The sequence below is a fragment of the Elgaria multicarinata genome, chromosome 4, assembly GCF_023053635.1.
Source record: "Elgaria multicarinata webbii isolate HBS135686 ecotype San Diego chromosome 4, rElgMul1.1.pri, whole genome shotgun sequence".
Taxonomy (NCBI): domain Eukaryota; kingdom Metazoa; phylum Chordata; class Lepidosauria; order Squamata; family Anguidae; genus Elgaria; species Elgaria multicarinata.
In genome coordinates, this window is record NC_086174.1 from 70883516 (window position 1) to 70899039 (window position 15524).

General features: G+C 39.9%; 1 protein-coding gene across 7 annotated transcripts in view; it reads right to left on the reverse strand.

The window, feature by feature from the left end:
- Positions 1 to 15524, reverse strand: part of SCAF8 (SR-related CTD associated factor 8) — a 97287-nt gene that overhangs the window by 68868 nt on the left and 12895 nt on the right. For all 7 annotated transcript variants that reach the window (XM_063124515.1, XM_063124516.1, XM_063124519.1 and 4 more), the window contains exons 2-4: positions 3095 to 3178; positions 1448 to 1492; positions 344 to 505 (exon numbers count right to left, since the gene is read on the reverse strand). In XM_063124515.1, the coding sequence (XP_062980585.1) occupies positions 344 to 505; positions 1448 to 1492; positions 3095 to 3178 (291 nt within the window). The remainder of the gene's footprint in view (positions 1 to 343; positions 506 to 1447; positions 1493 to 3094; positions 3179 to 15524) is intronic.

Below are 15524 nucleotides of genomic sequence, written 5' to 3' on the forward strand. Positions count from 1 at the left end.
TTTAATTTTTGTGAACCGCCCAGAGAGCTTTGGCTATTGGGCGGTATAAAAATGTAATAAATAAATAAATAAATCATGAATACATGCACGTACGTACACACACACGCCCGTCCCTTCTCCTCACAGCAAGCACATGAGCTAGCATTAAGGTCGGTGAAAAGATTATTGAGATACTTTCCCCACAAATTATCACTGGCAACTTATGCCTATTTCTCAGGGTTATTGTCAAGAAAAAATAGATGCATAGCTGGATTGCCTATAATACTAAAATGAAATTTACATAAGCTGAACTATAGTAACTGGGTTGTTTACTTCTGGAGGAAAAATATAAAAGATATCATACCTTGTCATCTCCAGGGCAACGGTATAAATTCTGGAAAGTGCTAATGATGTTATTGCTAAATCTAGGAGCAAACACATCCTTTTCTTGTCCAAACTGATGTCGAGATTGGCGAACGATAGAGTCAATAACATATAATCCAGGCACCTTGTATTCTGGTTTACACTATAAAAGAAAATAAGAAGAATACAGTGTTTTTATACGTGAACAATTTCCTGTCTATGGTTTACATTATAGAAATCTAGGTAGGGGAAATTATAATAGCAAATTGGAACTATTGACCTAGCTGCATTCAAAGTATTTATAAAATTGCAACAAAATTGAAGATACTGTTTTAGTCTGTAAAATTTTCTAATTCTTTTATTAACCTTGTATAAAATTGGGCTTAAGTAGCTTAAGCCTTCCAAGAACAGACTAACTATCATAAGTAGTGTGATGCTTGTTCAGTGTTTTCTTTTAGTACAGATGACTATACTGCACCGTGTGCATGGCACAACATTATTCACAATGTAGAATGATGCATGATTAAAAAGCAAGCTTTCATTACAACTTCAGCTATTAGGAAAGTTTCACACAACTTTGGACAACTTTCACTTCCAAAATGATGGTAAACATATGCTGTATGTATTAAGTTCAAATTATATAGGATGAAACCAAATCGTGTCCATTCACCAATGGAATGGACAAAATTGGTGGAACTTAAACCCCTTCCCACCCCCAAACTCTGCTCCAGAAAAGAAACATTTTGCGAGCAGAATTCTGCTCAGGTTATGTTGGATGGAACCCATATTGTTTACATACTGTAGAATTATAATGCTTGAAGCTGCCTTAGGAGTGTGTTACCCTAAAAGTTGGTGTTCACATCTTTTAAATAAATGAATTCTTATTTAACACTAAAAATGAAACCGCTGCCTCAGCATGAAATGACTTTCCTTGGTTATCTTGAGGATTACATTTTTAAGGATGTGATGCTATACACATACTCTATGAAGTAGATTTCACTAACATAAATGCCACTAATACCTTTTATCTTTGAATATCTAGATTTATATGTGCTCAAAATACTACAGCCATAATGGGACATCTGTATTTTGTTTAGTAACTTACCTTTTGAATGAATTTCTCAACACTTTGTACAACATGCTTGTAGAACTAAAAGAAAACAAAAAGGATTTTTTTAATATAGTGGGTGCAGCTTTATCAAAATTCATCCCCCTTCTTGTTTTAGCAACTAGCTACAGTTATCCATGCTCTGATAACCTCTCATTTGGATTGTTGCAATGTGTTATATGTGGGTCTGCCTTCGAAAACAAACTGGAAACTTCAGCAAGTATAAAACAGTCTGTAAGACTGTTAACGGGGATTGACCAACATGATCATATTATGCCAGTGCTTTTCCATCTGCACTGGCTATCTGTTCATTTCCGGTCCCAATTCAAAGTGCTGGAATTAACATTCAAAGCCCTAAACGGCTTGGGGCCAGGTTATCTGAAGAATAGTATCCTTGTACCTGCCTAAGATTGTCTTTAGCAGTCTTTCTCAAGGAGCCTTGCCAAAGGAAATGAGGCAGGTGGCTAACAGGAAGAGGGCCCTTTCTGCTGTGGCTCCCAGTTGTGGAATGAGCTCCCCAAGACTTTATTTTTCCAGGCATTTTACTCTTTTAGTTCTATTGTTTTAAATCTGTTATTGAGCCTGTTCGGAAGACACCTTAAACCCTGCTGGTTAAGGCTTTTGGTTAAGCAGCAGGGTTTAAGGTGTTTTGCTAAAATCTGGTCACTTTCTAACCCCGGTCGGACTGTCTGCAGCAGGGTTAGTGGCTCTAACCGTGGCTTAAAGTGTTGTGTGCGATGCACAGCTTGTGGTCAGCGCTAACCCCAGAGAACCACAGTTTTGCTAACCACAGAGCCTGAAGTGTCATCTGAACAGGACCGTTGCATTTTAAATCTCTGCATTGCTCCTACGTTTTATTGCAGTTTGTATTTTATATTGTAGATTTAAAGTTTTACATTTCATATTGTATTTCATGATGCGGCTTGTTGTTTTAATGGCTGTGAACCGCCCAGAGAACTTTGGCTATTGGGTGGTACAGAAATGTAATAAAATAAATATTGTTAGTTTTTCTGTATTGATTATTTGATGGGCATATACTGATGACAAGTATACAAGTATAGGACAAGTATACAAGTATGGGATTGTGCTGTAATAGTTAAGAATATCAGGGTGGGGGGAGAGAACTGAAAAATTGAATAATTATATAATTAATTACTCGCCATTCACCATCTTCTGCGAATCAAATAGCATCTATTTTAGTTTTCAATATTGCTTAGAAATCCTGTGACCATTTTTCCTTTTCCCTAGAATGTAGAGTTGATAAATACTTTCCCCTTTTGTTGTCTGGATTTTTTTAAGTGTTTTGATTTTTTTGTGAAGAAATTTCCTGTTTTGTCCGTTTTTAAATTAAAAAACACATTTAAAATGAATGAGTAAATGAAACAAAGAAACCTACTGGGCTGCCTGAATGTCTGATTTATAATGCTTTACGTGTTTCCAAGCAAATTTATTTTGTTCAGAATGAAGAAAAATACCATGATCATAGTCAGAATGTCAAACTTTACATATTAATTAGAACATTATTTGGCACTATTTTTTTTTAAAGTAATTGAAGTAATGATCTGGAAAATATATACACTGCACTCTATTACCAAAGTCAACAACAAGCTAAGAGACATCTGAAAGCAGTAGCCAGTGTCCTACCTTTATAGCCTTGATTGCTGCCTTAGTGATCTGTGTCATTTTAGCCTTCGAAATAGGAGGTTTGTAGTCGTTCAGCGAGTACAACTGAAAGAAAAGAAAGATGACTATAAACCAAAATGGAAATAATCTTTTTATAGTGTCTGTAAGCAGAGTTTTACATTCCTCCTATGCACACTCTCTCTGTCATTACAGAACACTGCTGTTTAAAGCCAGTGAACGTGAGAGCTTGGGCAAGAGATTACACATACATTGTATGGTTTCCTGCACTGAAAGAGCAGCATTCACTGTCCAGGAAGTCCTCCCTGACTTTTTAAATGTCAAGACATGCACCTGAAGTAGAAGCCATGTTAGAAGTTGCTGATCTGAAAAAAGATAGTCAGTATTTCTCTTGTTGCTGCAGTAAGCACACAGCAAGGAAGAAGACATGACATTCTGTTCTCCTACCTCTAACTCACTGGTTCCTCCCAACCCCAGTACCACTTTCTAGAAATTATTCCTACAACTGCCCTTTCTGCTTGTTCTAGCCTGGCTGGGTTCCCCCCTCTCCCTACTACTGCAGACTTCCCTTTGAGATCACTCAAACCTTAATACTATTTCTTGCCCTCTCTCTCAACACTAACAGATAGGAGAAAGGAGCTGTATGGTAGTAGAAAGTGGGAGACAGATGTAATGTGTCTCTCAGTTGCTTTCCTGGAGGGCAAATCCTACTCGCCCAAGAAAATGGAAAACTGCATAGCTACATTTATCTGTTTTTTTTACTGCACAACTGTAAAATCCGGTATCTGGCATTACATTTGAGTATTAATTTTTCAAGTAGCTTCTAAAACATAAAAAAATCTGGTGGCACATAAGAAGTGCTTTATCCTGAACAGTCAACTATCTTTTTGTCATAGTTGTTTTCCTTACCCTACAGCCGTAACATGTTCTCTAACCCTACACTCTATTCCACCAACACATTTGATTCTACTCCATCCTTGCCTTGTAAAACAAAGGTGAGCAGATTTCAGGCTTGTGGGATTTACTTTGGGTTTTTTACTAGAACCCTGACATCCACCAACCAGAACCTTGTAAAAAAGACTCATCCCAAAAGTGTTGGATATAGATATGGTGCTGAAAGGATTCAGATTAATTTAAAATATTGCAATATCTAAGTTAAATGAAATTTATTTATTTAATGAATTTGTGTACTGCACTTCAATAAATGTTTCCAGGGCAGTTCACATAGCGAGTGGAATCAGTAATGGACTAGATGAGTGCCAATAAACTGAACCTTAATATTGGCAAGATGGGGGTACTGTTGATGGAGTGTTCATTTGCCCTGGGAGGTGGTGTTCAACCTGTTCAAGATGGTGTGCTCCTCCTAAAAATGATCTCATTTTTTGATAAGGTAACCTCCCTAGTGGACTGGGGGAATGCTGTGGATGTTATATATGTTGACTTCAGCAAAGCTTTCGACAAAGTGCCCTATGATATTCTGATTAACAAACTAGCTAAAAGTGGGCTAGATGGAACAACTATTAGGAGGATTCACAGCTGGCTACAGAATCGGACTCAAAGAGTACTTATCAATGGAACCTTCTCAAACTGGGGAGAGGCAATGAGTGGGGTACCGCAGGGCTCAGTCCTGGGCCCAGTGCTCTTCAACATTTTTATTAATGATTAGGACGAGGAGATACAGGGAACGCTGATCAAATTTGCAGATGACACAAAATTGGGTGGGATAGCTAATACCCTGGAAGACAAAAACAAACTTCAAAGTGATCTTGATAGGCTGGAGTGCTGGGCTGAAAACAACAGGATGGAATTTAAAAGGGATAAATGCCAAGTTCTACATTTAGGAAACAGAAACCAAAGGCACAGTTACAAGATGGGGGATACTTGGCTCAGCAATACTACAAACGAGAAGGAACTTGGAATTGTTGTAGATCGCAAGCTGAATATGAGCCAACAGTGCGATATGGCTGCAAGAAAGGCCAATGCTATTTTGGGCTGCATTAATAGAAGTATAGCTTCCAAATCATGTGAAGTACTGGTTCCTCTCTATTTAGCCTTGGTTAGGCCTCATCTAGAGTATTGCGTCCAGTTCTCGGCTCCACAATTCAAGAAGGATGTAGACAAGCTGGAGCGTGTTCAGAGGAGGGCAACCAGGATGATCAGGGGTCTGGAAACAAAGCCCTATGAAGAGAGACTGACACGTCTGGGCATGTTTAGCCTGGAGAAGAGAAGATTGAGGGGAGACCTGATTGCACTCTTCAAATACTTAAAAGGTTGTCACACAGAGGAGGGCCAGGATTTCTCCTCGATCCTCCCAGAGTGCAGGACACGGAATAACGGGCTCAAATTAAAGGAAGCCAGATTCCAGCTGGACATCAGGAAAAACTTCCTGACTGTTAGAGCAGTACGACAATGGAATCAGTTACCTAGGGAGGTTGTGGGCTCTCCCACACTAGTGGCATTCAAGAGGCAGCTGGACAACCATCTGTCAGGGATGCTTTAGGATGGATTCCTGCATTGAGCAGGGGGTTGGGCTCAATGGCCTTGTAGGCCCCTTCCAACTCTGCTATTCTATGATTCTATAAGAGGTGTGCTCACTGTGCTCCAGGTTTGTTCACTGGAGGCCCAAATGGTGTTGATGGCATAGAGTGCCTTTTCATCAGCTGAGACTGGTGCACCAATTGCCCCACCTGGACAGGCATAGCCTGGCCATAGTTATCCATGCTTGAGTAGCCTCCCAGGTAGGATTACCGCAGTGCTCTACATAGAGTTGCCAAATGCTTTTAAATGGAACTGGCTGAGGGGAACTTACCTTGCCAGCGTTTAAAGTAACTACTCTGGCTTCTGGCCTGTTTCTGACTCTAATTGAAAGTACTGATGTTAGCTTTTTGAAGCCCTACATAATTTGGAACCAGAGTATCAAAGAGACCATGTCAACCAGCTGGTGAACTGAGGTCATCTTCACGGGCTCCCTTAGGAGAGCTGTATGGTGACAGGGGGAAAGGTCTTCTCATTGAAGCACACCACTTTGTGTTCCTCACTCCAGGAAGGCTTGCCTAATGCTTAAATATATTTCCATTGCATTTACTTAATTAAATTAATATATTTCACTGCATTTATTTCCTCAGGAAATAAATAAAACACCACCTCCCAGAGCAAATGAACCATCCATCAACTGTACTTCCATCCTGCCAATACTGAGATTCAGTTTATTGGCACTCATTTAGTCCATTACTGATTCTACTCACCATTTAGCACTTTCAATGCCTCACCTGTGGCAGATGTAAAGGAGAAATAGAGCTAAGAATCATCAACAATACTGGTGACACCTAACTGCAAAACTCTGGGTGACCTCACTGAGTGGTTTCATAGATGGAACAGCACGGGAAAGAAAAAAGAACACTGTGGGACCCTGAAGCAAAAATGCTACAGGGCCAAGCATTACTTCCCCAGCACCTCTCCTTGTGGAATTGGCCCTCCAGGTAGGAAATGAACCACAAAAACATTTGTCCCCAATTCTCAAACAAGGCAGCTTAGTCAGAAAGATGCCAGTGGTATTGAAAGCCACCAAAAGACACAGGAGAACTAGCAAGATTGCACTCCTTCTTGTCCTCTTGGCTTAGGTCATCTATCAGGCCAGCCAAGGCAGTTTCTATGCCAAAAGCAGGGCTGATAGCAGACTGGTATGGACTGAAGTGAATCAGACTCATCCAATACTTACTGGAGTTGCCTAGGTTGGAACATTTTCAACAGGCCAATGATTTCCCAATCCTCAGAGTCCAAGGAAGCTTTTTTTAGGAGTGATCTTACAACTGCCTCCTTCAAAGTGGTCAGGACCACCCCCTTTTGTAACAAAATACCTATCACCTCCTGTACTCAACTGGCCAATCAACGTTTGCTAGATGTCATAAGCCACAATGGGCAAAGTTTGAGCAGGGATGCTGAGCAGCACATTGTCCAAATCTTGAATCCATACAATAACTGAAAATCATCCCACAAAGCAAGACCAATGGCAGGCCAGAGAAATCCCTTCACTAAACTGTGGAATCTGTGGAGTCCAGGCAGATAGGAACAATGTTATCAGTTTGACAATCTCCCCCCTCACCACTTTAGCTTCCCCTGCTCACCATGTCAAGGGGTCAGGCAGGCTCTGATGAGCAAGAGGAGCCCAAGAATTCCTCCAAGCCCTAGAGCTATAGAGAAGCAGGGATGAACCCCATCTCCTCCCCAGTCCCAATGTTCAGCTATAGACTCGGATTTGTTTTGGCTCTGCATTTGCCGGGCACAAATACAGACCAATTACAACTCTCTGCCTCCTTTCTCCAGTTCTGAGTTGGAGATGGAAAGACAGAGTCATATGGGGCTGTCTTTGCATCCGATGTGTATTCTGAGCACCTACTAGGTGCAGAGGCAGGGCAAGCCAATACATCTCTGCTTCTGCTCCGTGCTGAAGGGGAGAGGTAGAGGTGTGGATGGACGTGTGTCTGTGGCTGATGGGTTCTCCAAGTGCCTGGCAAGTAGAGTCAAAGCAAATCTCTGTCTTTCCCCCAACAAACTCTTGGGGTGGGGGTAGAGGCTTGCTTTTGCATTCAACAAAATCCCTTTTCTCAGTTACAAGCTTAGAACTAGAGAGCAAAGATTTCCCCCTTACTCTGTGCTGCATTTCAGAGGCACAACACAATGTCAGGGACAAGATCCTTCCCCTTTGGGGGGGGGGGTCGTCTTGATAACAAGTAGCATTTGATTGGATAATAAGGCTAGCCAAAAATGTGTTGACCCCTTCCCTCAGGTTTATCCTCAAACATATCACAATGGACCTTCAAAGGTTCTTTTGCATCATCCTGTGAACCAGAGTGCAGCAGGCCCTGAACCGGTGGAAAAGGCTCACTGGATAGCATCCTACAGATATAGGCTTGATCATATGTTTTGTCAGGTCACATTTAGTCTTCTAACCCCTGTATTCTAGCAACCCCCTTGCCTGCTTCATTAATTCAAAGTTCCAGGAAACCCAAGGGGCCAAGAAGCTCTGTATGGATGCTTAGGAACAATCATGTCTACTGAAATATAATTTACATATCTTTCAAAGAGAGGAAGGCATCGACAGGAATGTCAGGCATGCCTATAGGAAATTTCCTGAGAGTATTCAGGAATCCCTTAGATTCCAGAAGACCTTTAGCTAGGCCATCATAATAGGTTCACCACCGCTGTGAGGGAGATAGCTGCTGAAAATCCAAACCTCAGCAGAAACGGTCTGATCATGACAAAGGAGCTAAATAGAAGATACCCAACATTCAAATCACCATCACCATGGTCATTCAAGAACATGAAATACCTAATGAAGACTGCCACATGCATAGGATTAAAAGCTACTAGTCTTGATAAATATGTGGTCCCTCCAGTAGCAGAGGCAGTAAGCTTATGTACACCAGTTGCTGGGGAACATGGGTGGAAGGGTGCTTGTGTCCTGCCTATGGATTTCTGCTCAACAGCTGATTGGCCACTGTGTGAACAGAATGCTGGACTAGATGGACCCTTGAGCTGATCAAGCAGGGCTCCTCTCATGACATGTTGGGAAAGCCCCATGACAGTCTTGAGCTACTCCAGACAAGGTACAGTAGCCTTAGTATGGATGCTGACATTCCCTAGATGTCACATCATTTGAAAAACTGAATTTTAGAATTATGCAAAGGACAACTATTATTTTTGTTGTTTATGATATAGTAAGCCCAACATGTAGGTCATCATTTTCAAGCTGTCTATTTATATGTGCTAATATGTACTTAAATAGCAGGGCAGCACAACAAAGACTTAGTCTAACTATTTGGCAGTGACTGGAACACCAACTTTCAGAATCCTGTCTTACACAAAGTCAAAAACCTAGAAACAAAACTAGCCCATGCAGAGGCACAGTAGAGTCCTGGTTCCCTATTCTCCTGCCCTCAACCTACACTCCTACAGGTTAACTGCTAACCTATGCGCAATGGTCCCAAAGGGCATGGCAGAAGCAAAGGCCTACGCACAGAAAATTCCCACAGTACTCAATAGCTATAAACTCTGATACCTGAAGTGTGAATGATAGAACTCTTATTCCCCTAATAATTACCCTTCAAAATCAAATCTCATTTCCATGTTAGTCAAGCCTGAAGTTTCTTATAGGTTAACTATAAATCCATCATTTAGATTTCCTAGTACTGTAAATTCTAACGTATAAAACATTTTACTTGCTTTCTAATATCAAATTGTATCAAACTGTGTTTGAAAGCATTTGCTCAGCAAATGGTTTTCTAGAATTTTCAGAAATAGGAACTTGGAGCAAGTTCTGGTTGGATGTACAATAGTGGCAGGTGGTTCTCCCAGCTAATCTGGATAAGGAAGCCAAGCCAAGGAGAAACCCAATGTGGTAAAGAGGAGCTATGTTGGTTTTGGACATGATAAACTCAGTTTTAACATCCTCCTTAGTTATGAAGCTCAGTGGGAGGCTCCCATACATTTCACACCTATGGAAAAAAGAGTGGCGTTCAGTTTTGCCATAGCAGTGAATGCCAGCCATTTAGTTTATTTGAGTAAATAAAAGGGTGTACACAGGGATAAATATTAGAGTGGAAACTAAACCTGCTTCCTTCCCTAGTGGTCCTACTGTCTGCAGCAGGTGCAAGACCCGCCCCCACTGCACTGCCCAGCAATCAATCTTCCTAACTGAACCATCACTACTTTGTTCCACCTGTAAAACAGTGGAGATTATTATTGTTTACAGTTTTCCATACATTTAAATCCATGTACAAGTATCCTCGTTGCTATTACATACATAGAATTATCTCCTATTTAGTATATCGAGAGTTATTAATTCTGGTCTGTACCTATTCCAATAACTAATAAATGAGCTCTGGGGTTTTTAAACATCTATCATGAGTACAGCTTTCCATTCCACAGCCATTTATAACTTATTTACTGTGTAATCTGTACAGCACCATGTACATTGATGGTGCTATATAAATAAATAAATAAATAAATAAATAATAATAATAATATTACTTTATTCAAGAGCATGATCGTATATATCTTATTTCTCAATTGGTCAACTGAAGGTACCTGCAAAATCCACACTGCAATTAACATGTACATTACCATTACAGTATAATCTATAGGCATCTAATCTTTAATATGAAACAAGAGATCATTATAATTCAACACCGGTAATTGCTTTTATACTACTTATGTTCTCCTTCCTATATTGTCTAACCAACAAGTAGGAGAAAAAATTCTCCTTATGTTCCTACAACTCTAACATAAATCTGTTGCCACTGGAAACATTCTATTTTCAGTGGCGAGAAAAAGTCTACGAACCCCTTAGGATTGCCACGTATTTCTAACCTAAAATATTATTAGATCTAAATCTAACCCCATAATCTATATATATAAAAGCCCAGACGGCTCCTCCAAGCGAGTTATAGTTTTTGCCCTCTGGTGCCATCTAGGGACATTCCTCAGAACTGCAGCCTTCTATGGAAGTTCCAAGATCCAAGAAATAGTTTTTGCCCTCTGGCGCCATTTAGCGACGTTTCTTGGAACTGCGGCCTTCTATGGAAGTTCCAAGTTCCGAGAAAGATAACTGCCAGGACCTTCTGGCCTAGCAGAGGGGCCAAAACCCACTAATCTCCTCACCAGACTGCTCCTCTACACCTGTTGTACGACGGGCTTTTTTGCTAGTCCTAGATAAAGAACAATAGATAACCCAACTAAACAAATAACATATGAACATGATGCTTTTTCAACATTATTTATCCACAACTGATATTCACATAGCCATGTGTGAAAAAGAATGTGAACCTTTAGATTCAGTACCTGTTGGCACCCCTTTAGGCAGCAAAGACTTCAAGTAAGCGATTCCTGTAACTGTTGGTCAATCTCTCACATTGGTTTTGAGGAATTTTGGCCCATTTCTCCATTTAGAATTGCTTCAGCTCAGTGACATTTGAGTGTTTCTTTGCATGAGCAGTTCACTTCAAGTCCTGCTACAACATTTCAATGGGGTTTAGGTCTGGACTTTGACTACGTCAGAAGGAATTCTTCACAGCCATGGTTTTGTAGATCTGCTCGTATGTTTAGGATCATTGTCTTGCTACATGATCCATTTTTGGTACAGCTTCAGCTCATGAACGGATGGCCTGTCAATAATGGCAAGTCATCCAGGTCCTGAGGCAGCAAAGCAGGCTCAAACAGCACATTCCCACCACCATACTTGTCAGTTGGGCTGAGGTTCTTCTGTTCAAAATCAGTGTTTGTTCTTCACCAAACATCACGTTTGTCTCTGAAGGCAAAAATTTCTACCTTTGACTTGTGCGTCCAGAGAACATTGTTCCAGGAGTTTTGGGGATCATCTATGTGATCTTTAGCTAATTTCAGATGGGCAGTAATATTCTTTTTAGAGAGCAGTGGTTTCCTGGTTATCCTCCCATGAACACCATTCTTGTTCAGTCTTTTTCTAATCATTGAGTCATGAACATCCACATTTGACAAGGCAAGAGTGGCCTGCAGATCCTTGGATGCTACTCTGGGGTCCTTTTTGACTTCTTGCATGATGCACCGGTTTGTTCTTGGAGACTTTGGTAGGACGACCGTTCCCTGGTAGAGTGACTGTGGTCTTGAACCTTCTCCATTTGTAGCCCATCTGTATGACAGTGGGTGGCAGAGCCCCAAATCCTTAGAAATTATTTTGTAACCCTCTCTAGACTGATAAGCAGCAATAACAGCTTTTCTGAGGTCCTCAAAAACTTCTTCTGAATGTGGCATGGCATGCTTCCATACAACCGTATCATGAAGAACAAACTCACAAAGCTTCTGATTCTTTTATAGATCTATCAAATTACTTAAACACTTGATGCTAATTATTTCCTTTAATTAACCTGATGTAACCAGGAATTCACTTATTTTGCACATACCCCGACTCTTAAGAACTCATTGTTTGCCTGATTTATACATTGTTTATTTCACAAGACACAGAGTTGGCTAATATAAACCCTACTGGATATTTAGAAAACGTCTGGTTTTGATTCACAAAGGCAGGCATGGTATAATTATGGAAATTAGCGTTCACAAACATTTTCTCATTACTGTGTATGTCGTAAATAATACATTTTTAAAAAAATATTTTGAATTCACATCTGTGTCTAAGAGCATTTGCACACAGAAAATTCATAGGATGTTGTGAATTCTCTTTCCCAGTTTTGTTTTTTAACTATCTCAATTCTTCTGTTGCCTGTATCAGTTCATATTTTAGATACTTTTGATTATAGACTTATTTTATGCAATAATTTCTCAAAAGTAATATAATATCTAGCCATATTGTCCCCTCTTTAATTGCTTCATGAATATAGTTTCTAATCTGCAAATATTGAAAAAAATTAAGATGGATATTAATATTTTTCTGAACTAATTTTCTGAGAAGCAATAACCTCCTGAGAGATAAAAGTCCTTAAATGTAACCAGCTCATCTTTGAAATAAACCGAATAGTTCACTAACTCTGAAAGCTAACCTATTAATTACTGGGGATAGAGGGCAGATTCCAGGTGCCAGAACAGGTCTATATTTTACTAAGATTTTTTACAATTTTATTTCTAATTGCATTTTGCTGAATCTTCCCTTTTTCTTGATGGCTAAACCATATCCAGTTTCGGGTATCAACTCCAGTTTGCACTCTAGACCAGGGTGGCATACCTTTAACTGCTTGAAACCATTGTGCCATTTACCTCAAGTATAGCTGTTTTATCATAACACATAACACTGAGTGCTGAAAGTAATGCTTTACATTCCTCTTTTTGTAATACTGAATTTTTTGGAACTCGTCACAATTATAGGGAATTGTTTTCATTTATAAGCCATTGTCTCATCTGGCTTGGATTTGTGATGTGCTTCATAAATGTATGTAATCTCCTCCTTCTTTATTATCTGGGTACCCCCCATCAATATCTGTTTTAAAATGTTCTCCCTCCATCATGGAATTGCTTCAAGAGCTAAAAAAATAATAATGAAGTGATCTTGGTTTGTCAATTACACTTCATTAAGTTTTGATACTAGCAGGACTGCACCATTTTCACTTTCTTGATTAAAATATGTAGTATGCACTGTCCTCTTCTAGCATTGTCAAGCACACAATTTTCAGAGAAAACTGAAACTGATTTCCTCTGTAGCAGGAGTGAACAACTTGTAGGCCAAAACATCTGGATGTCCACAAGCTGCCCACTCCTGCAGGAAGGCGATCTAGTTTAGCATGTTTGATTTGTATTTAGTAAACAAAACTAAAAATGGACCCATGTTAATTTTGTTTTCCAATATACCACAACTATTTGTAATTGGCATACATTTTTATTAATGAACTTATGAAACTGAAAAATTTCCATGGAAAAATAAAACACTGGACAATTTTTTGCCCCACATCACTGTCCATGGAAAGTAAGAACTGTCTTCAGTCAGAGAAGCTTCTGTGGACTTGGAGACAGATGGTTCATTTTTAAATTTTAAGTTCATTAATTTACCAAAATACAGAAACATATGAGCAGAGGTATATTCACTGCTTTGTATATAAGTAAATTTTATTTCCACATCTATTTTAAGAGTTTACTACTGAGATGCAACCTTCTTTTCCTGAATGCAATGGAATTGTTTAAACAAGACTATAAAACACATGGTCTTCGATGTCTATATACGAATGCCCAGAGCATGGGAAACAAACATAACTAACTTGAACTCTTATTACATGAAGGCAAATATGACTTGATAGGTATAACTGAAACTTGGTGGGATGACTCCCATGACTGGAATATAGCAATTGAAGGATATAACTTGTTCAAAAAGAACAGAAGAAATAGAAAGGGAGGTGGAGTTGCACTATATGTTAAAAATACCTATCCCTGCACAGAAATACAGGCGGATCAGACTGGGAGACCCATCGAGAGTATCTGGATTAAAATAAATGGGGCAAGGAATAAAAAGAACATGATAATTGGAGTCTACTACCGACCACCCAATCAAGGAGAAGACGAGGATAAAACTTTTGAGAAACAAATTGCCAGTGTTTCAAGGAAGTGTGATGTAGTAGTGATGGGGGACTTCAATTACCCTGATATCTGTTGGGAGACCAATACTGCCAAAAGCGGCCCTTCCAAGAAATTCCTCACATGTGTGGGTGATAACTTTCTCCTACAGAAAGTGGAGGAAGGAACTAGAGGATCGGCAATCCTTGACTTGATAATGACCAATAGGGATGACTTAGCGGATAAAGTGACAGTTACGGGAACTCTGGGAGAAAGTGACCACGTCATACTTGAATTCTTGATTATGAAGGAGACAAAAGTTGAGCGTAGCCATACACGTACTCTGGATTTTAGGAAAGCTGATTTTAATAAACTCAGAACTATGATAAGTAAGGTCCCATGGCAAATGAGCCTAATGAGAAAAGGAGTGCAGGATGGGTGGGAGTATTTAAAAAAGGAAAATTTTAAAGGCACAGTTACAAACAATTCCAACAAGGAGAAAAGATAGAAGACAACAGAGGAAACCAATGTGGCTCCACAAAAAGCTTAGAGATGACCTGAAAACAAAAAGGGATACATATAGGAAGTGGAAGGAAGGCCAGGCTACAAAAGAAGAGTACAGACAGGTGGCACAGAAGTGCAGAAATGGCGTCAGGAAGGCTAAAGCTCAGAATGAGCTGAGATTAGCGAGGGATGCTAAAACCAATAAAAAGGCTTTCTTCAGATACGTGAGTAGTAAAAGACAGAGGAAAGAAATGGTGGTTCAACTGCTTAATGATGATGGCAAATTGATAACAGATGACAAAGAAAAGGCTGAAGTGCTCAATTCCTACTTTGCCTCAGTCTTCTCCCAAAAGCAGGTCTATGACCCCCCTGGAGAAAGTGAAGTTGAGGGGGCAGGATTACAGTTTGAGATTGATAAACAAATGGTCAAAGAACACCTAATTTCCTTGAATGAGTTCAAATCTCCAGGGCCTGATGAACTGCAATGAAGGAGCTAGCGGAAGAACTCTCAGAACCTTCGTCTATTATCTTTGCAAAATCATGGAAGACGGGTGAGGTGCCGGACGACTGGAGGAGGGCTAACGTTGTCCCTATCTTCAAAAAGGGCAAAAAAGAGGAACCTGGGAACTACAGACCAGTCAGTCTGACATCCATCCCTGGGAAAATTCTGGAGCAGATTATAAAGAAGTCAATCTGTAAACACCTTGAAATCAATGCGGTGATCACTAGAAGCCAACATGGATTTGTCAAGAACAAGTCCTGTAAGACTAATTTGATCTCATTTTTTGATAAGGTAACCTCCCTAGTGGACTGTGGGAATGCTGTGGATGTCATATATCTTGATTTCAGCAAAGCTTTTGACAAAGTACCACATGACATTCTGATTAACAAACTAGCTAAA